General features: G+C 60.1%; 1 protein-coding gene across 1 annotated transcript; it reads right to left on the reverse strand.

Moving 5' to 3' along the window:
• Positions 1-832: 832 nt before the first annotated feature.
• FOXO6 (forkhead box O6) lies at positions 833-22,213 on the reverse strand. The gene is made up of 2 exons (XM_061186710.1): positions 21,394-22,213; positions 833-2,996 (listed from the first exon to the last, which is right to left on the reverse strand). The coding sequence occupies exons 1-2, from the start codon at positions 21,805-21,807 to the stop codon at positions 1,731-1,733; spliced, it is 1,680 nt and encodes a 559-aa protein (XP_061042693.1). The 5' UTR covers positions 21,808-22,213; the 3' UTR covers positions 833-1,730.
• Between the last annotated feature and the right edge of the window lie 514 nt (positions 22,214-22,727).

Here is a 22,727-nt window from a genome sequence, read left to right on the forward strand (position 1 = left end):
ATTCATTACATCTCTGATCTAAAATCGCCCATTTACTCATCTCTGTCCCCCTTGAGCCTCTAAATTCATTGAGAGCAGAGGTTGTGCCTCTGTTGCTCTCCATGGTAGCCCCAGTGCTTGGTATAAGACCTGGCACATAGCAGGTGCTCACTAAATTTTCCATGGATGAATGAATGGATGCAGGACCTGTGCTGCTACTTTACATATGTTTTCTCATTTACTGCTCACAAGAAATCCATGCAATAGGTGTACTAGCCTGTGGTCTAGACCAGGACAGCAAGGTTATGGAGGTTGAAAATTTGCCCAAGGTCACACAGCTGGAAAACAGCAGGGAATAAATTCAAACAGAAGTTTGTGTGCCTTCAAAGGCCTCCTTTCCACCATCGCTGCCTGCCTTCCTAAGCCATTTTCCCTCTCTGACCGTTTTCTCATCTGTACAACGGGAACAAAAATTATACCTAATACAGGACCTGGCATGAACACGTTCTCAGTTAATATCTGTGCCTTCTCTCCCAACTCTGAAGCTTATTCAGGACAGAATATCCCCAGGCCAGAAACTTCTTGCATGCACATGTTCACAGAAACAGGTGCAGAGCTCCACACAGGCACATCTCCAGCATCCAAAACTCAGTAGGCACTTAACCAATGTGTGTTGAGCAGACAGACATCAGTGAATGCTGACACAGACGCAGACACAAAGCCACAGTGGGCTCGGGCACAGGGACCCCCGCCTCCATGATCCCTACCAATTATCCTCTTCCTCCGCAGCTCCCCCTACTAGCCCAAGGCACGAGAAATATTTAAAACAATTTTATTCATGAAAATATGCTGTACAATGCACTCTACACGGCCTCGACACGGCACACACGCACACGCACACGCTGACGGCACGGCCACGGTACACTGCCTACGATATGCGCCGGGGACGCCGCGCCCACAGACCGCCCCGACCGGACACTTATAAATATGGGAGAGAGGAGCCAGGACTGGCACGGAGAAAGGGGTGTCGGGTTGGGGGGTGGATCCGGAGCTGAGGCCCACTGGGGAGGCTGAGACCAGTACTGGGGAATGGGAACGAGCGGAAAGGGAGAGGGACTTCCACCTGGGAGGGGAGAAACTAAGGCGGGCAAGGATGAGTGGGCGGGGCTGAACTGTGGGTCTGGAGGTCGGAGAGTGGTTGAGGGCCGAAGGAGGACAGCTCGGGGTGAACAGCCAATAGGTAGGTGTGAGTGTGTTTCCGGGAAGGGGGTTCCTGGCTTGGGGTGGGTGAGGCTAAGACCAGTGGGAACGTGTCAATTGGGGATCAGATTCGACTTTGGGGTGGGCGATTCGTCACGCGGGGGCCCCGCAAAGGAAACTGAAGATTCGGAGACGCCCCCCCAACCCCGCCTCGCCCATTCTCCCGGTGGGCTTCCCAGACCAGCACGGCCCACCTCATTCCTCCCTACTCCCACCCAGCCCGGAATCCAACCTCCACTCCCAGGCTTCCCGCCCTTGGGAGGAGGGGGAGCGGGTCTCAGGAGTCTGGGCAAGAATGGCAGGGCGCCCCAGCCCCTCCCTACCACTTCCCTCAGCGGTCAGCTTCCGAGGGATGTCTCTAGCTGGGTTGGGGCTGCCTCCTGGATCCCCTCCGTGGAGCGGGAATGGGAGTGGGGACCCGGGGATCAGGATGGGAAGACAGAGGCCCCTGGGGGGGCGGGGCAGGGCACCGGGGGCGCGGGAGGCGGCCCTCAGCCCGGCACCCAGCTCTGGTTGGGGGGCGGGGCCCCAGCCAGGCCGGGCGGCGGCGGCGGCAGGGCCGAGTCGAAGTTGAAGTCCATTTCGTCGCTGTCCATGAAGTCGTTGAGGATGATGGACTCGACGTCGCACTCGAGGCTCCCGCTGAACATGTCGAGGTCCAGGTCGGCCGGGAAGCGGTCGGGCGCGGCACCCAGCGGCCCTGCGGCGGCGGCCGCGTACGGCCCCGGCAGCGCGTCCAGCAGGAGGCCGCCGGGGGGACCCCCGAAGACGGCCGCGTGGCCCGGTGGCGCCACTCCCGCCGCGCCCGCCTCGCCGGGCAGCGTCATAAGGCTGATGGGGTGGGCTAAGGCACTGCGCGAGGGCGCCGGCGGCGCGTATGGGGCCACCCCCTTGCCCGGGTAGGCGGTGGCCGCGCCCGCCAGCGCCAGCTCCCCGGGCGCGCCCAGCACCGGGCCGGGCCTGGGTGCGGGTGGCGGTGGCGGCAGCAGCGCGGGCAGCGCCCCCGGGCGGTAGGGCGCGGCGGCCGGCGCAAAGCTGGCCTGCTTGTTCTCCTGGATGGTCTGCATGGGCAGGCGGCGCAGCGCGCCCAGCGCCGGCGGCCCGAAGCCCCCGCCCCCGCCGTAGGCACCGCCCTTGCAGCCGCCAAAGTAGGCGGGCGTCCCGGCGCGGGCCCGCGGCCCGTACGCATCCTGCGAGCCGTCCAGCAGCGCCTCGGGCAGCCCCGCCCCGCCGCCGCCGTGAAGGCCCAGCGGGCCCCCGAGCTCGGCCAGGTGGGTCAGCTCCCCCGGGCAGCGCGCACCCAGCGCGGGTGACAATGCGCTCGCCGGGCTCGGGTACATGAGCGGCGACGACGGCGCCAGGGCCTCCAGGGCCTCGTCGTCCTCCAGTTCGGCCGCCTCCCCGAGCAGGGGTCTCCCGCCGCCGCGGAAGTCGGCCCACGCCTCGTAGTCGTCGCTGGCGTGCGAGGCCGGGCTCGTGGCCCACTTGGCCGCGGCAGGCACGGGTCCCGGGGCTGGCGCGCCCTGGGGACTGTCGTCGGGGCTTCGCTCCGGTGCCTGCAGCTGCTTCTTCTTGCTGGCCTTGCCCTTGATGCGCAGGAACTTGGCCCCGTTGTCCATGGACACGGCCCTGCGCCGCGGGGTCTTGCCCGTCTTTCCGCCCTCAGGGTTCAGCATCCACCAGGAGCTCTTGCCTGTGCCCTCGTTCTGCACGCGGATGAACCGGGTGTGCAGAGACAGGTTGTGCCGGATGGAGTTCTGTGGCCAGAGACAAGGATAGGGGTGGGGGAGTGGGAAGTGAGGGGGTAATTGATGGGAAAAGGAGTGGGAGAAAATAGAGAAGTGAGAGTATAAGAGAACAGGAGAGGAGCCAAAAGGCGGAGGGGGAGGGAATAGGGAAGATGAAAGGGTAAAGGGGAGAAGGAGGGGAATAGGTGTAAGTACCAGGTCGGACAAACTCAGACTATCCATCCTCTACCCCAGACCCGCCCCATCCTTCCCGCTCCCCTGCCCCACACAGGCACTGTCTGTAGGGTGAGGCCAGGGCTTTGGGTCTAGCCTTTCCAGGGAGGCAACTCCTAAGGGGCCTGCAGCGGGGGAGCAAGACCCCCCCCTCCCCAACTCAGCCAAGCCCCGTCCGGGACTAGCCAGGCTGCCAGGGCCCCCCAGCAGATTATGTAAGGGCTCATGCCGCTGCGGCTCATTTGTCCGCTCCCCACCACCCTGCCAGCCTGGCATGGCGCCAGGAGCCCGAAAACCCAGGGCTCCAGAAATCAATCTCGCGGTGACTGATTAAGCCCTGTTTAGAACTAATTGCTCTTTCGTGTGTGGGGAGAATAAATTACCTGCTTTAATTTCGTGTCTTTAAAATGCAACTGCAGGTAGAGAAGACTGTTAACCCTTTGCTGGGAAGGCCTGACCAGGGAAAGCAGAATAGGCTGGGGGTCCCCAAGGTGGGTAGAGGCCCCAAGGTGGGTAGTAACTTTCCCCCAACTTCTCTGAGCTTCTGTGAACTCCACAGAGGCCTTGGATCCCAGCAAGCCCCTCAAAGCACATCCGTTGGCCATGAAGACCCCAGACCCCACCTCTGCTCACTGCCCACCTTCAGGTCAGCCCAGGTCCCCTCTGGGCTGCAGCCCTCCCTCCCCTCCCCTCCCCTCCCCACTCCTCCCCACCCACCTGATGCAGAGTAGCTCTGCCCTCAAAGCCCCTTCCTGGTGGAACCTTCACAAAATCCTCACAAAGCAGGTGGCATCAGGCCCATTTACAGACAAGAAGACCGAGGCACAGAGAGGTGAAGTGGCTTGCCCAAGGCCACAGAGCCCTTCTGCTGCCCCTGGTCCTTCCCTGGGCTTCACCTTAGGCACACCTACACATATCCTCTTTTAAATTTCTGTTGGGCCCCATATCACTGCCTGCTTTTGCCAGGCCTGTCCTGGGGACAGAGGAAGGCTGGGGAGTCCACAGCTCCACTGACCTGGCTCCCCACAAGAACCTGGAGGAGTAGAACTTCTGCAGGGCCTACCATGCCCCAGCTCTGAGGCCTCCCTGCTGGTGGCCTGGACCTCCTGGCTCAGGCACTGCTGTGGAAACAGCAGGGGTTTGGGTATCGGCAGGGCTGGGCAGGATGCCTGGCTCTTTTCAGCCACCTAGCTATGTGACCATGGCTATTGACTCAATCTCTAGGAGCCCATGCCCCAGTGAGCTCCTCTGAAAAAAATGGGCGACATCCAGTAACCACCTCAGAAGGCTGTTAGATCATTATCTGAGATAATGTGTGTGGGTGTTTGGTGAACACACCAGGTGCCCATAACGCTGGTTAAATCCCTCACTCTGGCCAGAAGACCTCACTTCTTAGATCACTCCACAGACCCGCTCTGTCTCTACAATCCTTAGTATCAGGCCCTGAGTGTAACTGCGCTGGGCACGAAAAACTCTGGGGAGCTGGCATTACCCCATCTCATGTACCAGGGAATGGAGGCCAGAGGCATGATGTAACTTGCCCTCGGTCCCACAGGTGGCAATGCCAGGTACCACTCCAGATCTGCCCGGCATACGGACCTGCTCTCATCCGCCCAGCTCCAGAACCTCTGATCCGCGAGGGCTCTCCCTCCTGCCTCCTTCCCGCCTGTCTCCAGAAGGAGGGGTCCTCCCTGCTGCCCAGGGCACCCTCCCACCCCTCACCCCCAGTTCCAGGTACTCACCTGACCCTTCAGGGCCCCAGGCTCCCTATCTCTGGCACTTTCTGGTCTTGGGAGATAACAGCTAGGGCTTCAAGGTCCATCCCAGCATTGTCCTGCCTGGCTTCTCCTGGGGCCCTGAGAGGAGGGGAGCTGGACCCCCAGGGAGAGGTGCTCCCTGGAGTAGAAACCCCCTCTCCCGCTCCCGCCCCTGCACCTGGCTCCCCAGCCCCTTCCCAACACCTGTGTTTGTTGCGGGGGTGGGGGGGGCCTCAGAGGCCTCAGTTCTCCTCCCCTGGGGGATTATCTGCCTTACCAGAGGCTCCACCTCCCAGCTGCTCCAGCTAGAGGTCAGTCAGGCTACACCTCTTTATCAGTGTCACTATGTGCCAGCCTGGTTCTGAGTGCTTGGGGGTGGGGGGAGGAGGAAGGACACCGCCAAGTACGGGCACCTCCCGAGTACCTGCCAGGTCAGCCCTGAGTACTGGAAGTACTTGAGCTCACGTGATCATTCTATCAGTCTCCATACAACGCAGGGATTGTGAGCCCTATTCAAGATGAGGCGAGTGAGGCTCAGAGAGGTTAAGTAAGTTGAAAAGATCACACAGTTTAAGTGGCAGAGCCAGGCATTGATTTCAGGTTAGTCTCGTTCTGAGTCTAAAGGACCTCACGTTCCACCATGGGAGAGAGAACAAGTCAGAGAACTTCCAAAGAATCTTAGGAAACCAGTCCTCCATTTCTTCTGAAACTTTCCATGACGTAACCAACCCTAGAAGCTGGCAGTATGGGAAGCTGGGGGCATGTTAAAAGGTCAAAATTCCCTACAAGTCTTGTGCTTCCTTTGTAGAATTCAAAGGAATCTTGCACTGTACTCTGTAATACTTCCAAATTTTCTGAATATCAATAAAAATATTTTAGATTCCCACCAAGAACACATGTTTCAGGCCTATGAAAGTCTGCATCCTTCCCCACTCTGTTCCCTGCCCAGCCAGGTACCCCTGAGCCCCAGCCCAAAACCACAGCTGGTTGGACCCAGAGAGAAAAAAGGACTTGCCCCAGTTCACCCAGGGATTCGAGCCCAGGCCTCCTGACCCCCAGCTTGGCGGCCCTCCTCCCCCAGCAAGCCTGACCTGGGGCCAGTCCCTCCTCCTCTCTGGGCCTGTTTCCCTCCCCATAAATTGATGAGATGGGCCACTGCACTCTAGGCACCTTTTCAGTCTGACAATAAACAGTTCTTGGAATCATTCAGTCCAGAGGTTTTCAAACTTTTGTTTTTTCTAAAGTAGTGGAACCTTTTTAGTGAATGGAATCTAATGCAAAACTTGAGTGTTCTACACTCAAGCCATCGGAGGTGGGGCAGGGGTACCTGGAGCCCTGCCTGCTCAGCACCCTCCCTTGGCACTCTCACTGAAAACGAGGCCCTTGGGGAGGGATTCTGCAGGCCAGGTGGATGGGGCAGTTGAGGCCTAGAAAGGTGCTGTGCCTTGCCCAGTGTCACCCAAGGAGGTGGCCCAGAGCTGGGCGAGGACCTAGGCCTTGGTCTGCTGAGCCAGGCTCTTCACCAGGTGTGCACCAGGGCTGTGCCCCAGGAGGCAAGGCCAGGCCCTGCAGCCCATTCTGGCTACTCAGGTCCCAGCCACCTGGTACCCATCAGAGCTCCCGGCCAAGATCCAGTGGCAAGCGCCGATCACATCTCGCCCACAAGGCCTCCTGGGAGGCCAGAGGCCACGGAGGAGGTGAGGGAGACGCCTCTACCAGGCAGCAGTAACCAGGGCTCCCTCTCAGAGTCACCTAGCAACCCGCCACCACAGCTACGGCCCCGGCATGCCCCGGTTCCCCTGGTGCCCAAGCTGGGCCCTGCTTCTGGGGCCTCACACCTCCCACACCTCCATGCAGGCCTGGGGCAGGTTCCCAGGGGAGATGGGACCTCCCTGACTCAGTGCCTCAGAGGCCATCAAGGGGCAGAGGGAAGGGACAGCAGGTTACATCCCATGCCCATCCTACTCTCCCTCAGAACCTGGGCGAGAGGCCAGCCGCCTGGGGCCTCAGGCACCAGGGAGAAGAGGTTGGTACAGGACAAAGAGCACGGGCTCTGGTGTTGGATCTGGATTCCAGTCTTGGCTTCAACACCCACAAACAATGGAGCAAAAGATGCTTTGAACCTCTATTTCCTCAAACAGCTACCTGCTTGCACCCTGTTTCCCTCCAGGCAGCAGCTGGAGGGATCCTGTAAATAACGTGGACCACATCCAGTCCTGCCCAGAACACTGTGATGCCCCCATCTCACTCAGAGTAAAGAACAAAGGCCTTGCCGTAGCCCACAAGCCCCTCCATGACCTCCCAGGCTCCTCCCCTGACCCTGTCCTGCTGCCAGGAACCTGCTGGGCACCATCCCACCTTGGGGCCTCGGTCGTAGGGGCAACACTGTTCACCCAGATACTCACATCCGTCTCTCATCTCCTTCAAGTCTCTGTTCAGATGTCACCTATGTAAGAAGCCCCATCCTGCCCACTCTTTTAACAAGTGCTTCTCTGCCTTGCCATTTCTTGGCCCCCTTAGCCTGCTCTGAATTTTTCTAAAGCAATTAGCGCTTTCTAAAGTACCATATAATTTCTTTATATTCTGTGTTTATTATTTATTGTCTGGTTTCCCTTATATTAGAAAATAAGTTCCATGAGGGATTTTTGTCCCCTCTGTTTTTTTGTAACCGGACCCCATGTGTTTGGTATATATATGCTAGGCATTTCATAAAGTTTTGCTGAATGGATGAAGGAGAGACAGAAAAGGGGGGGAACATTGTGTGGCAGGGAGAATTAATGAGACTGTCAGAGTGGCTGGCACAAGATAGGGGCTTCTCCAAACTGGGCTGAGAGAGGGGAATACAGGATGGAATGGGAGGCAAGCATGGGGTGGAGAAAGGCAGGAGTGGTCGGAGCCACAGAAGGAAGCGCAGAGAGGAGGAGGGGCTTCTGTGCGAGGGGAAGAAGGGCTCCCGGGGTGAACAAGGCGGCTGCCCAGCCCAAGCCCCACCTGCTCGCTCCTGCTCCCCAGGTAGACTTGGGGAACCCAAGGCTTGCTGTGGCCAAGCCCTCTCACAGCCTGGACCACGTGGGCCAGAAGACGCTGCAGCAGCCCCTGTGGGAACAGAATAACCTCGTCCTTGCTGATGGTGCCTCCCTCGCGGACAGGGTCTGAGCCATTTGGTAGCGGCAGCTCATCTATCCAAGGGGACACCCTCATCTATTCCCAGGACACCCTTCGCCCACGAGCGGTAATGCATTCATCTGACAGCACAACCCCATTTATCCAGCACACCAGTCCCATTTATCCAGCAAGTACAACCTCATTCGCTAACAGCACTCCATTCACCTGACGGGCCCCCTCATTTATCCAGCAGGACACCCTCATTTATCCTCCAAGTCGGAGGCTCTCCTTCCTCCTGTGGTGTGGCTGTGTTCTCTGACGGTGCAACCCGACTGATCCAGCAGGACATCATCTCTTCTGCAAGTACACTTCATCCCCTGATAGTACAACCTCATTTATCTAATAATGCAGCCTCACCTTGCCTCCAAGTACCACCTCATTCCCTGACAGTACACCTCGTTTATCTTCCAGCACAACCTCATTTCTCCTCCCAGCACAGCTTCATTCCCTGATAGCTCAAGCTCATCCAATCTTACTTCTCCAGCCAGAGCCCACCAGATCTCAGGGCTGAAGAGTAGGGGCAAAGAGGGGGAGTTTGGAGAGAGAAGAAGGGTCCCACCATTTGCTGTCCCCTGCCTAGAGAGGGCTGCATGGCACTATGACTATATCCAATCTCCCCAGGCCCTAAAGGGCCCATGGACTTTGAGTTCTAGGTTGCTCAGCCCAGCCAGCCCTCGACCATTGCCCCACCTCCCATTTGGTCCCCTCGAGAGCTAAAGAGGGCCCACGGGATGGATTTCCTTCAGCTCTCCAACAGGGGAAAAACCCCACCTGATTCGATTTGTAGCATTTGCTGATTTCTGTGGCATGGATACTCCCATTGTAGCCAATTTTAAGCTGGCAGCATGATGTCATTGAGTGCAGAACTGGGAAGAAGTGTGCATGATCAGCTCTCACGAGCCAGTGCAAGCCAGCTCTCGCACACCACTGGCCCGTGCTCAAATACCGAGGCAGGAGAAGGGCACCACCTACAATGTGCCAGACCTAAGCTAGATTCTTTAGATATGTTTCTTCTTTGAATCCTAAAAACCATACAAACTGTGAGTAGGTAATGCTATTTTACAAAGGGTGGGGGGAGAACTGAGGCTCAGGTGGGTTAAATGACGCCTGAGGCCATGAAGCTGGGAAGTGATGGAACCAGGTCTGGGTCTCGGGGCTGTTGGATTCCAAAGCTAAGGCTCTTCCTACCCACACCGCCAATGTGGCGGGGAACACTGCCCTGCTGCCCACCTCAGAGGCCATACCTGCCCTGGTTCTCAAGCCCAAGCTTCCTGGCTTTCATCAGAGACAGGAGACTCAAGTCTTGTGCTCCCCACCCACAAGCCCTGTGCTACCTCCTGGCCTCTGGCACCAAGGGGATTCCAGGACCCTCCCAGTTCAGTCCTGGGTCTTGCGTCCATCCATCCAGCCCAAAACCAGGTATGGATGCCTCTCCAGGTTCCATCGCTGTCCAAGGTTCAGCCCGGCCCCTCCCTCAGGAAGCTGACCCCAGCTACCCAATGGGGATGGTGATCCAGCTCCACCCTCTAGTGCCTTCCTGAGCGGAGATCACCTGTGGGGCACGTGAGCGCTCTCATCCCCTCCGTGACTCCCATTTCCTCTCTCCCCGCTTCCTTCCCTCCTTTCCTGCATAAAGAAGGGTTAAGGGCTAGAGTTGGAATCCCAACTTCATCCATGTGACCTTGGGCCTCCCCTGTAAAAGACGGTAACTATCGCAACATCCATGGGGGAGGGGGCGTGGCTGGGAACTGGATGAGATCCCACATGTCAAGAGTCTTCCTGACTCCCTGTCTCAGCCCCAGGAGCAGCTCTTGTACCACACCCCACCCCCTCTGGCCCAGGAACACACCTGACTCAGAGAGAGCCACAGGCTCTGTTGGGGAGGGGGGTGGCCAGCAGGGGTAAGGGTCACTGGCTCTGCTGCCTGGAGTACTCAGTCCAGACAGGATTCCTGGCAGAAGGGGTGACCTGGATGACCTCAGGGCCCTGAGGCCACATGCAAACCCTTGGTACTAGGGTGTGTAGTGAAGGAGGGGTAGAAGGGCAGGTGGGGGCATCAGAGCCACAGGTGTTGACAGGTGAATGGGCTTGGGGTCAGCAGTGGAACAGAAGTGGGCAGCCAGGGGCCAGGAGGAACCAAATGTCCAAAGCAAGGCATGAGGTCAAGGGACAAGCCCTGGCGTCCCCCACCCCTGCCACCCTAGAGACAACAGAACCCACACACCCAGCCCGGACAGCACACAAATCAGCAGCAGAAGTCCCAGCTCACCCCTACTCAAAAGCCCATGGCTCCTCATCCTGCCAGCGCTTGGGTCCAATTCCAGACTGACATTCAAGGGCCCTCTGATGCTCTCCAGCTTCATTACCTCCATTCCCTTAAACCCATCTGGGACTCCAGCCACCCTGGATGTCTCACGCCTCCATGCCTTCACACACTCTGTTCCCTGTGCCCTTCCCTCGCTCTCTGCTCAAGCGGTTCCTGCTGCTCCATCAGGGCTAGCTGTGCAGCATCTTCCTAGCCCCCTCTGCAAGCCCCAAAGGTAGTTGCTCCTTCAGTGCTACTGCAAAAATCTACCTGCACGCTGGAGTATAACCGTAGGTGAGTCTGCCTCCCCACTTGAACTCTGTGGGGCAATCCTTGGCTCACAGCAAGTCAACACGTAGGTTGGAACCCTCAGCAGCCATGAACCACTCAGGCCTGGCAACTCTGTGCCGTTTCTGTTCAACAAGACCTCAGGCCGGAGCTCCAGGCCTTGCCTCCTCCCTCCCAGTTTCCCCTCCAGTTCCTGCTGCCTCTGCCACCTCCCTACTTCTCCCCTGGCTTCTCGGGAGACTTCAGCAAAGTGAGAAAGGAAAGAAACTACCATTTGCTGAGCATTCGGTGCCCTGTGCTGGCACTCAACAATTAAAATCTTACTGAGTATCTGTAACAAACCTCTGAGTTGGTTTATTATCCTGATTTTACAGATGAGAAACTGAGGCTTCAAGAGACAACTGACCTGCCCAAGCCGGTAAGTGTTGAGGCAGGAATTCACACCCAGGGCCCTTGCTCTTCCTCCTACCTTGAGAGGCCTCTAGGGAGGAGCCTAGGCCAGACGGAAGCTCCCCTGGGGAGGGGGCGCCAGGAGCTGTCCACACTGCCTCAGCAACCCCTCCACAGACTCTTCCCTCCCTCTTCCAGGATTAAAGGGGATCCCTAAATGCCAGGCCATTCAGGCCTCTCCCAGCCTCTCCTCATCGGAGCCCCCTCCCTCCCTGTGCCGGCAGCACATCCCACACCCCTGCCCCCGGCCCTGGGAGCAGCTGCGGTGACCTCACCCAGTCCTGCCCTGGGCCTGGCTCTGGGGAGGGCTCAGCAGCTGTGCCCCAGCCCTACAGGCTGGCTCCTGGGGGGGAAGGGGGGGAAGAGTGGGCATGGTGCCAAGAGGACCATCTGCTCTCCCAGGGGCATGGCCACCCGCATAGACACTGCCCTCGTCCCCAGGGGCTGCCCTTGGCCCTCTGTCCCCATGCCAAGGGGCTCCAGGAGCTCTGGGCAGCCCACCCAGACCGGGGTACCAGCCCTCATCTGCCATCTGTCTTCTCCTGGAGCCTGAGAGGTCCTTGTAGGGCATGTTGGAGCACGAATGTCCGCTGAAAAATGAACAAGTGCTCAGGGTAAGCTCTGGGGGCAAAGGCCAGAGGCCAGGGCTGGGTGTGCTGAGCACTGCCTGCCCCAGCACCAGCCCTGCAGAGCCAGGAGCAGGCGACCCCCTAGGGGCTGGCTGGGGGGGGGGGCCTCCATCCACTCACATCTGCTCAGCTGGCAGGTGCCTCTGGCTGAGGGCAAGCCCCTTCCCCCACGGCCCCAGCTCAGGTTACAAAAGAAGGCAAGGCCAGCTGAGGACAGGGGGAGGGGACTGGAGGAGTGGAGGAGGCATCACAACTTCCCAGAGTGTTGGGGGAGGAGAACTCGGATCCCTAGATGAGACTGAGGGCCAGAGAGGGAAGGACCATGCCCAAGGTCACACATACTGCCAGTGGGCAAAGAGGAGCCAGCGTCCAGGGGCAGGCAGTCCCGGATTCGAGGGTGACCTTGAGTAAATCACTGGCCTCATCTGTAAAAATACAGTGCCTAAAACCTGCCTGCTTGCCTCCCAAGGCCATGGGGAAGGCTCTGTAGGCTAGAGAGCAGTGGTTGGACCTAAGGGCAGGACGAAGCTTGGACATCCTGATTTTCTGACACCCCAGGGACAGAAAGGGAGGGACTAGAAGAAGAAATCCTACCCCCCACCCCAAACACATACACAAGTCAGTGTCTCTCAGGGATCAGGGCCCAGGACCCCCCCCCCCCACCCCCACACACACAGCACACGTGGAGGTATCTCCTTTCCTTTCCCAGAGCAATGAATAACAATAATGATATTTGCTAAGATTTCACTGGGGACTTTACATGTAACTCTCCTTACATGCAATTCTCACAACAAAGCTTGGACATAAGTCTTTATTATTATCCCACTTTGCAGAGGGGGAAACTGAGGCTAGGTTGCCCAAGGCCACACAGAGGATAAGTGGCAGAACTAGGACTGCTCCTCCCTGCTTGCCTCCAGACTCCTACCCACACCACTTTGTCTTACCTCTGAGATCCTCAAGGCACCAAAGGGTGCTGCTTGGCACCTCAGGCCTGGCATCTTGGAATCTTGGGGCCTCCACCCTCTCTCAGGCTCATCTTCTCCCCTGGACCCCAGTATTAGGCCCACATTGGGCACCTGAGCCAGTCTCTCCCCCCACCCCAACCCTCCATACCATCCTTTCTGCCCATGCCATTCCTCATCCCCCACAGCTTGGAGTGCCAGCTCCTTGGTGTGGCATTCAAGGCCATTCGCCATCCGGCTCCTGCTTGCTTCCCCAGTCTCAAGTCCTGCTGGGCTCCAGCTAACACAGCCAGACTCTGTGGGGCTCCTAAAGAGTCCTGAGGGTTTGACTCCTTTGCCTGGTTCTCTCCCCTCACCTCCAAATACCCATAGCTCATAATCTGGCCCTCCATCATGACCCTGGGTAGTTTTTATCCTCGTCTTATCTCCCCCGCTGGACCTGCAGGCATTTCGAGGGCAGGGAGCCAGTCCGGTTCCTCTGAGCAGTGCTGCACAGTGGGTGCCCAGTGGGTGTAGGCCTGGATTAACGTGAGCGGAGGAAGCGGCCATCAGCCCTGGGGCCTGCAGATGGAGGGGGGCGGACAATGTCAGCTCCCTCCCTCTGGGAGCTCTGGATTTGAGAAAGGGTGCCAGAGATCCCAGAGCCACCCCCGAGGCTGGAAGCCCCAGGGCCAAACTCTAAGGGAAATCAGAGAGACAGTGCTAGGGCTGGGTGGAAGGGGGGTAGCGGCCAGCCTGGACTGTCCTGGCCCGAGCACTTGGTTAGGGAGGAGTAGCCCAGGGGAGTTTCATTTCTGTCCCTTCCAGTGGGATACTGTGAGAGCCACTTTGTTTCTCTCAGCCTCACTTTCCTCATCTGCAAACTGGGGATAGTAGCAGTACCAGCTTCACGGTTTGCTGTGAAAATTAAATGGAAGCACACCTGTCATGGCATCTGGTGGTTGCATCCTGGGCTGGAAGAGTTCTGTGTAGCTGAAGAAGGGTCAGAAGACGGGTGGGGTGAGTGATGTGGCTGTACAGGTTGACTGGGGCCAGGTGGCCAAGGCCTGGAATGGCACGCTACAGCCCCAGGACTGGATCCTGTAAGACCAGCACCGCGCTGTACACATGGTCTCGCCTCCCCCACCGGACGGGGAGCTAGCATAGAGCAGGGGCTGCGACTTTCCACTTCCTGGTGGGCCAGCGCCAAAGAGGCCTGCTGAGTACCCTGACGTTTCCCCTCCCTCGGGCAGCCAAAGGCTCTCAGTGGCAGAGCACCTCCCTCCTGCAGCCAAAGGCTCTCAGTGGCAGAGCACATCAGACACGGAGGGCGGGCAAATGTATTGTGGTGTTTCAGTCCCTTGGAGCTGACTGCATGGGGCTCAATTCCCTGGAGGACCCAAAAAAGAGTGAGGAGGAGAGATGTGGGCTCAATCTGGGCAGCCTGTTTAGAGAAGGTGGTCCACCCTGGGAGCGGAAGACGGGAGGGGGACTTCCCTGGAGGTCCAGTGGTTAAGAGTCCACGCTTCCACTGCAGGGGTTGCGGGTTCAGTCCCTGGTCGGGGAACTAAGATTCCACAAGCAGAAGCAGAGGAAGCTACCATCTAAGGCATCGGTTCAGAATCCGACCCGTCATCAGACAGACCTGTTAAAATATAGATTCCAAAGCCCACCCACTGAGAGTCTGATACAGAGGGTCTGAGACAAGGACTGCAGACTGTACTACCTAAAAGCTTCTAGGTGACTCTGATAATCAGCCAGCTCTTCCAACAACTAAGGATTTAAGGCAGATTCTCAGAAAGACACATTGGGTTCCAGAATCACCTAGGAGGTAGGATTTTGTTCAAACTACCCAAGCACCCGCCTAGTTTCTGAGGGGTGTCCCCAGGGTTCAGTCCATGAGAGTCGATAGCAGCCTTGGTGAGCATGTAACAATGGCAGTGGTTTGGGCTGAGAACTCCAGGGTCAGGTATAAAAATGGCAGTGTGAGGGCTGCCTGGGATCAGAGGCAGCAGGGAAAGTGGGAGGGAGGGCAGGGCCTGGACAAGGCCAGCAGAGGGCCCAGGGGTCCAAACAGAGCAGTTTGGGCTTGGTTGGCTCCCAGGGGAACTGAGGAGCCCTGGAGGGTTCCGGAGCGAGCATGAGTGAGCCCTGGGGCAGGAGGGCTGGCTGGGGTGTGGGCTGATACTGCACTGGCATTGGAAGATGGCGAAACATGGAGGAAACAGGTCTGCATCTAAATCTAGGCTCAGCCTCGTCTCAGCTATGCTACCTTGGCCAAGTGACTTCATTTTTCTGAGCCTCCATTTCCTCAACTGCAAAATGGGGCTATTAACACATACCTGGCAGGACCCAGGGAGGATGAAATGAGAGGATTTATGTGAAGTGCCCAACTGACTGCCTAGCACCCAGGCGTTAATCCTCTGAATTCTCGTTCCCCTTCCCAAAAGAGGCATCCCCCTTCGAGACCAGAAAGGCTTCTCTGCAAAGAGGGAGGCCCGGGGGGGGGCGGGGGGGGGGGAAGGTGTGGGAGGCCCCTCCCCCACACGCCACCTGGCCCCCCTCCCACCTCCACATATGGGTTGGGGGGTGGGGAGAGGCAGCAGACAGCCAAACCCTCCCGAACAGGAGTTGGTTTCCATGGTAACCAGGATGCCAGGAGGAAGGGGGGCGCTCCAGATCCAGCTGTCCCCCTGAGCGCCCTACCAGGGCCCCAGAGCCTCCGCTAATGCCCACCTAACACCCTGTACCCCCCATCTGCCTGCTCTGGTGGCCAGCTGGGACTGCCAGGAGCACTCCCTTCACTGTGCCCAGAGTTTGTCTGCCACCTGGGTACTGCCAGGGGCAGGGTAGACAGCCCCAAGCAGGAGTCCCCAGTTCGAGTCCATCCACACCTGTACTCACATGCTTCCACCCATGATAAGTCCCATTAGGTACTCTATGCTCTCCGTCCCAACTAACCCCTCATGGCTCCTAGAACCAGAGGGTTTGTCAGTCACAGCCCCGAAAGGGCCACAGACTGAGTGCGTTAAGGCCCTTTGGACACAGATGAGAACACTGAGGACCAGAAGGGGAGAGAGCTTTGCTCCAGCTCACACGCGCTAGATCAGGGTGCCCTACAGGTGCTCTGCCCACCGCTCACCAACTCCCGACTCCACAGCTCCAACAGACCCCAAAGGGCTGAACTAGGACACCCTGAGTGATGCTCCAGAGAGATGGGTCATTGCCAGGGAGAAGGAAGGAAGGCCTAACAACTTGAAGGTCTTGTCTAGCAACAGAATGGGCACTTTCGGGCTCCAGGTCCCTGGGAGTATGTGAGAAAGGGATTGATCTGGGAAGGAGGCTTGGAAGCGGGTGATGGGCTCCACCTCTCTTGGAGATCCAAAGTCAGACTCAGAGGTGGAAGGAGTGGGCACCAATGTGTACCTGTTTTTCAGGTACCCACTCCCAAGTTGGGAGGCAAGCCACAGGCTGCAAATAGGAAAGGGGTGCTGAGGAGTCAGCCACAAGTTAAGGGAGACAGTGAGGTGAGGAGGGGGCTCCCCCTGCTATAGCTGGTGCACCCATATCCCAGAGGCTCACATCCACACACGCAGCCCACGACCACACCCTCACCCTTCACAAGACACAGAGAGAGGGGCTTCCGTAGCCCCCAGGACCCCACGGAGTAGCCACCACCAGCTGCCACTCAAAGATGGGAGAAGGTGGGCTGCAAGAAACAAGCCTGCACCCTTTCCAAATCCCTCCTCTCCAGCCCCAATGGCACAGGAGGAAATGCTTGAGTTTGGGGGACAGGACGGGGTTCAATTCCCAGGTCTGCCACTTCTTAGGGATGTGACCCTAAGACAAGTCACTTCTCCACCTAGGAAACCGGGATGCTAACACCCACCTGGAAGGATGGAGGACAGGATTTGAGGGGATGTGGGCTTGGCTGGTGGGCGCCTGCTCCCCGGCGCTCTGAGCCCTTCCCCCTCTCTGGCAGAGCCCCTCCACTCCACTCAGTCCTGAGCTGGGTCCTCAGGGCGTGCAGAGAGGGGAGCCCCAAACCGCAGAAAGTGGCGGCTGGGGGGCGCTGAACTTTCGAACCCGCACACACCTCCCCCCCCAAGCGCCGTTCATTACCTTAACAGGAGTTAAAAATAACCGTCTCATCTCTTTAAATTAGTCTGTCTGCAATTACCGCCTGGCACGGCGCTGCCCGCCATCGTCCCGCTGGAGCGGCGCCAGGTGGCAGGCGGGGCCCTCACCCTGTCTGTCGGTCTGTCTGTCTGCCTCCAGGTCCCCCCTTCTCCCCGCAGAGGCGCAGCCACCCCAGGGGCCTCCCGGCGGCCCTGCCTCCCAAGCTCCCCAAGTTTCTGGGGAGGGGGCCGGGCGGGCCACGCGGCTGGCAGAGTGTGGGGCCTTCGGGGAGCAGAGGACTGGGGGGGGAGGGGCGCGGTGGCGAGGGAGGGGCGCCGGGAGGCCCGGGAAGCCGGAAGGGCCCGCTGCGCGCCAGCGCTCGTGGGTGGGTGTGAGCAGGTGGCCGTGGGAGTCTGCCGGGCGTGCCAGCAACTGTGCCAGGAGCGGCTGGCACGGGCTCGTGCCCAGGAGGCGGGCAGCTGCCAGCCCCCCGCTCGTGCAGCGCGGGGGGTGAGGACACCCCCCAACCCGGGCTCACACCGCCTCTTCCCGCACCTCCACCAGCCCTCGGGGCTGGGGATCCCCGGAGGACAAAGAAGAAGGAGGGAGCCCTGCTGGAACGGGCTGGGGGGGAGGAGAGAAGGGGGAGCCCCTGCACGCACAACCACCGCTCAGTCGGGCTGTAGCAGGACCCTCCTCCCGGCCTCTCAGATCAGTCTCTCTCTTCTAGCCCCCACCCCACCTAGGACCTACGGGCCCGCCTGGGCCGTATGGGGGGGGACACCCCCCTGCTGATCCCACCCCACAACAGCCAAGCTGCTCCAGGCACTGAGGGAGAAGGGAAATCCCCATCCACTGGGCTCCTCCCCCACCAGTCCCGGGGACAGGAATGGGAGGCACCCAGGCCTGGCCTGGGAGCTCCCAGGGGAGCTGGCAGCCTGGAAACACAAAAGCTGGCAGAATAACTCCAAGGGCGCTAAGTGGAAGCAGCACCAGGACCCAGAGCAGCCTGGAAGGCTTCCCGGAGGAGGAAGGTGGGGCTAGAGTGTCTGAGAGGAAGTAGGAGGCTCTACCTGGATGTGGGATATCCACACTTTTGCGACACTGGAGAGGGAGGGAGACTCCTGTCCAAGCCCTCGTCCCAGACCTGGAGACCATCTGCCCTGATGGCAACACTACCAGCCTCTCTGGTGGAGTTCCCAGCACCAAGCCCAGACTCTCTTCGGGCTCCAGCCTGTTGGGTGCCTTAGGCCTGCTGTTGATCTTGCCTCCTCCAATTCCTCTCTGCAACACCTCTGAACTATCTTCCCACATCACAGGTGGGACCACAGGGCAAAGGCCAAGCACAGGGCCCTCACTCGGCCTTTGCCACACCACAGCCCTGCCATCCCACTCTCCTAGCCCTGCCTAGGAGCCCTTGGTTCCAGCCTGGCACACCCAACAGTCTCCCAAACCCAACATATGCAATTCCACCTCCTTGCCTTTGCGTATGCAGTCAATATCCCTTGGAAGACTTTCTCCCAAATTCTACCCACCCACCCCACCCAGTGAAGACAGACCAGATCAAGTGCCATCTTCTCTGTGAGGGCTTGCCTGGCTCCCCAGGGGATCTAATCCACTTTCCCCACACCCCTACTCCCACCCCCACTCCCCGGCCCTCAGTCCTGCCTGTAAGACAGAGGGCTTGCGTGTGGAACTGGCTGAGCCCTGATGCATCCTGAAAGCAGGTGCAACGCCTTCCCCTTCGGTCGCCCCACTCCATCTAACACAGGGTTCGGTACACTCCAGGGACTCAAGTGCAACACTTACGTGGGGGAGGGGAGGGAGGAAGGAACAATGGGGTCCCTGGCCCCAGCCCTGGCACCTGAGGTGTATCACAGGCTCTGCTAACCGGAGGGTGGCTGGGAGTTGGGAACGGCCCCGCCACCAGGGCCCTGGAGGGACTGACTGGGAATGGGGGAACAGGCATTAGGAGGGACAGGAATGAGAGGGGAAGGAGGCTCCCTGGGGAGCTGGATGGGGGGGTGGGGTAGAAGGAGGACAGCCACTGAGGGGATGAGATGGGAAAGGCCAGGGGCTTCTCTGAACAGCCCTCCTCCAGTGCCTCGGGGGTCTCTGCCAGGGCCTAGGTCAGGAGCCCAAGGCTGAGGCTCCCTCACCAATGCCCTAGCCCAGGACAAGCATTCCTGAGCCCAGGCGCAGGGAGAACCAATGTGTCCCCAGCAGCGTGGTGCAGTGGAAACTGCATCCAATGGGCAGGCGGGAGGCCTGGGCCATCATCCAGGGCCTGCCGCTCACTGATGACCTGAGAAGAGTCCCATTCCCTTCCAGGGCCTCAGTCTCACAGTCTGAGAAATGAACTCATGGGACTAAATTATCTCCAAGTACCTTCCCAATCACAGTCTAGGATTTAGATCTGCCCCCGTTTGAAAGCTGTCAGTGTCCCCCGCCCATATCCAATGCCAGCAGGACACTATCCCAGAGGCTCTGGGTCCCTGGAGGGAGACACATCTGGATTGGAATCCAGTTTTCCCATCTACTGACTGTGTGACCTTGGGCAGTTCACTCCTCCACTCCCTGCCTCAGTGCCCAGCCCTATAAGTGGTGACAGTAAAACCCACCTCAGGGAGTGCAGAGAGCATTAAAGGAGACACCTGGCACAGATGCCTGAAGGTGCCTGGCACAGGGCTTGGCCCTGAGACCCTCAGTGAACTGCAGTTCTCTCCCAGCTTCAAGCCTCATGTTCCCTCTTGCCATCTTCCCTAGCATCCCTCACCCATCAAGCCCAGCTGGAGCTCTGCCTCCTGCAGGAAGCCCTCCTGGCTTATTCTGGCCCATAGTACCCTCCCTGGCCTCAGCACCCTCTGCACTATCCACCTATTTCTTCACTCTTTTACCAGACACGCACTGGTAGTTCCCAGTGCCAGGCTCCATGCTCGGTGCCATGGGCACAGAGATTGTTCTGACACTGCCACTGTCTTCCAAAGGGGGTGGGGAAGGGAAATGAGACAGGACACAAAAGACTAAGACCTATGACAGGTAGGGAGAGGGCCAGAGAAGAGGGAGTCCTGGGCTAGCTAAAAAGGGTTAGGGAAGGCTTCCTGGAAGAGGCATCTGAACTCTGTGCCCTTGAGGACAGGGACTATCTACAGGGAGAAGTGAAGGGTGGGACAGTACATGGGAGGGAGGTGGGAGCAAAGCACAAGGGCAGGACCCACTTAGGAGGAACAAGTGTTCCAGAGGAGGCTGAGCCCAAGGGGACCGGAGAGAGGATGGAGAAGGAGACTCATGTCGGCCCCTCCAGCCTGTGTCCCCACCCAGTAGTGGCCAGAGACAGACAGAGAAGCTGCCAGCGGAAAGCCTGAGAGCCATGGGCTCCCAGGGCAGAGCACCGTGGCCCCTACAGTGCAGCCACTGGGCATCTTGAGCTGTCCATGTCCGCGAGCCTCCCCTCCTCCACTGGCACACCTCCTTCCCCTGACCCTGCCTACAGGCACCACCAGCCAGAGCCCCTTCCCTCCATTCAGGCATGCCTCCCTCATAGAGACCCCCCTCTCCCACAGGGAGTCTCACAGCTCACAGGCCCTAGGCATGGCCCGACCCCCACCCCACCCCAGTCTCCTCTCCCCCAAAGGCATCGACTATCCCCATTCCCCAACAAGTTGGCCAGGGGAGGGTCTAGAGGCCACAATCCAGTCAAGACCCTGTCCTCGCCCAAGATGGCTCCCCCCTTTCCATTGGTTGGTACTGAGGCCTCCCTGGGGTGCCCCTCCCCTCTCCCCCTCCCCCAAGTGCATCTGGGCTCAGAAAGCCAGGGAAGTGGAAGACAGCCTGGGGTGGTCATGGACAGATCCCCAGGTCTCAATACCTTGCCCTCACACCAGCAGGGATCATCACCAGCCCACCATGCTGATCCAGGCAAGGGGGGCAGCAGCTGCCCCATGGAGAACTCAGATCTCAGGTCACCTGACCAGTTCCCCACCCTAGGCTGGCTGGTGCCCCAGAGTGAACTCCTGGCACCACAGAAAGAACTGTGGGCCTAGGGTCGCATTCCTCACCCTGAGGCCAGCTCCAGGGAGGGCAGTGGGAAAGATTTGGGAGGAAAGCAGCCACTGGCCCCAAGTCATTATTTCAGCTCTTTAAGGAGGGTGCCCTGGTGGAGAGGGTAAAACAAGAGTAACACAAAGCAAACTCGTGGGGGTAAGAGGGGGGTCCCCAATGTCTGAGGCCTGAGAATAGGTTCTTCTGCTATGCCCCCAAGGATGGGGTAAGGGTGTCCCTCGAGAGTGTCTCAAAGTGGCAGTCCCTTGTCACCCCACCAGACCTCCCACCTCGCATCCAGATCATGCACACAGCTGCTCCCAGCACGCCCCCGCCTGTCTGCCGGCCGGCCCCACGCCCTGGGCACACACTCTGTGACTCCTGGGGGTGCCCCAGGGCCTCCCTCTAGACCGCCCGCCGGGAGCCCTGACGCATCTAGAAGCCCCTGGAAGCCCCAGCCGACGACTCCAGACCCCCTCCCCTGCCGGACGCCCCCACCTTCCAGCCGGCCGAGCTGTTGCTGTCGCCTTTATCCTTGAAGTAGGGCACGTAACGGACCATCCAGTCGTAGATCTGCGAGAGCGTGAGCCGCTTGTCCGGGGCGCTCTCGATGGCTTTGGTGATGAGGTCGGCGTAGGACAGGTTCCCCCACGCGTTCCGCCGGGAGCTCTTCGCTTTCCGCAGCGGTCCGACCTCCGCGCCCAGCGGCGGCGCTGGGGCCATCGGCGGGGCCGTGGCTCGGCGCTCCGGCCCGCAGTCCTCAGCGCCCTCGGCCACCCCTGAACCCAGCGCTCCGTCCTCGTCGCCGACCAAGTCTGGCTGCGGCAGGGGCCAGGTACATGAGCGCGGCCGGCTCTGCGGCGCGAAGTCTGGGTCCACGTCCACCTGATGCGCTCGCAGCTTCGCAGCCATGGTCCCGCCCGGCTCGGGCGAGGAGGGGAGGGGGGCTCCGCGGATGGTGGGCGGGCGGCTCTGGGATCTGCGCGCCCCGGGGAGGCCCGCGGGAGGGGTCCCTGGCGGCGCCGGCTCAACCGCGGGGCGCCATGGGCCGGGTCGCGGAGACAGGGGGCTGGACGCGCTGGGAAGCCCGAAGGGAGGGAGAGGTGGGGGCAGTGAGGGAGCGGCGGCCCCGGAGCCCAGCGGGCACACACCTCGCCCAGCCCCGCTTCTAGCACCTGCCGCCTGCCTGCGCCTGCAGCCACCACCGCCACCGTCTTTGCCGCCGCTCCCCCGGCGCCGGCCCCGCACGCGGGCCCCGCTCTCCCGGGACGGGGCCGGATTGCACCATGCCGGAGCCCGAGCCCGTGCCGGAGCCCGCGCCGCCGCCGCCCCGTGAATGCCGCCGCCGCCGCCGCCGCTCCGGCTCCAGAGCCAGCTCCCGCGCCTGCCGCGCTCAGCGCCGGCTGCACCTCGGATGGGCGGGGGACGGGGAGGGGGCGGGCCCGGCGCGGGAGAGGGCGGGGCGTGCCCGCCCGCGGCCGCGGAATCCTCGGCCGGCCGGGTGCCCCGCCCGCGGGCTGGAGGTGGAGGGGCGGGGCTCCCGGCCGGGGGCGACCCTGCCGCAGCCCCAGCACGCAACAGCGCCGCCTACGGAGCAGGGGAGGAGCGGCGGGCGCGACCCCGCCCCCTGCTTTGAGCTGGGGGTGGGGGCGCGGGGGCGAGGCCCGAGCGCTCTCATTGGTCCGCAGCAGGGCTGTCCCGCCCACGGACTCAGCTGGATCCCTCCCCGAAGCGCGTCAGCGGGTTATTGTTACAACCCGGGGTTTCCCGGGGCAACGGGGATGGGGCGGGGCTCAGAGCACTTGGCTCCGCCTTCTATTCCTGGGAGGAAT

This window comes from Eubalaena glacialis, chromosome 3 (assembly GCF_028564815.1).
Source record: "Eubalaena glacialis isolate mEubGla1 chromosome 3, mEubGla1.1.hap2.+ XY, whole genome shotgun sequence".
NCBI classification, from domain to species: Eukaryota; Metazoa; Chordata; class Mammalia; order Artiodactyla; family Balaenidae; genus Eubalaena; species Eubalaena glacialis.

Excerpts from the sequence above, each read along its gene's own strand:
- FOXO6 (XM_061186710.1), bottom strand. The coding sequence starts at position 21,807 with ATGGCTGCGAAGCTGCGAGCGCATCAGGTGGACGTGGACCCAGACTTC. Across the intron at positions 2,997-21,393 it reads ACAGCTCGGCCGGCTGGAAG|AACTCCATCCGGCACAACCT; the intron begins GTGGGGGCGTCC and ends CTCTGGCCACAG.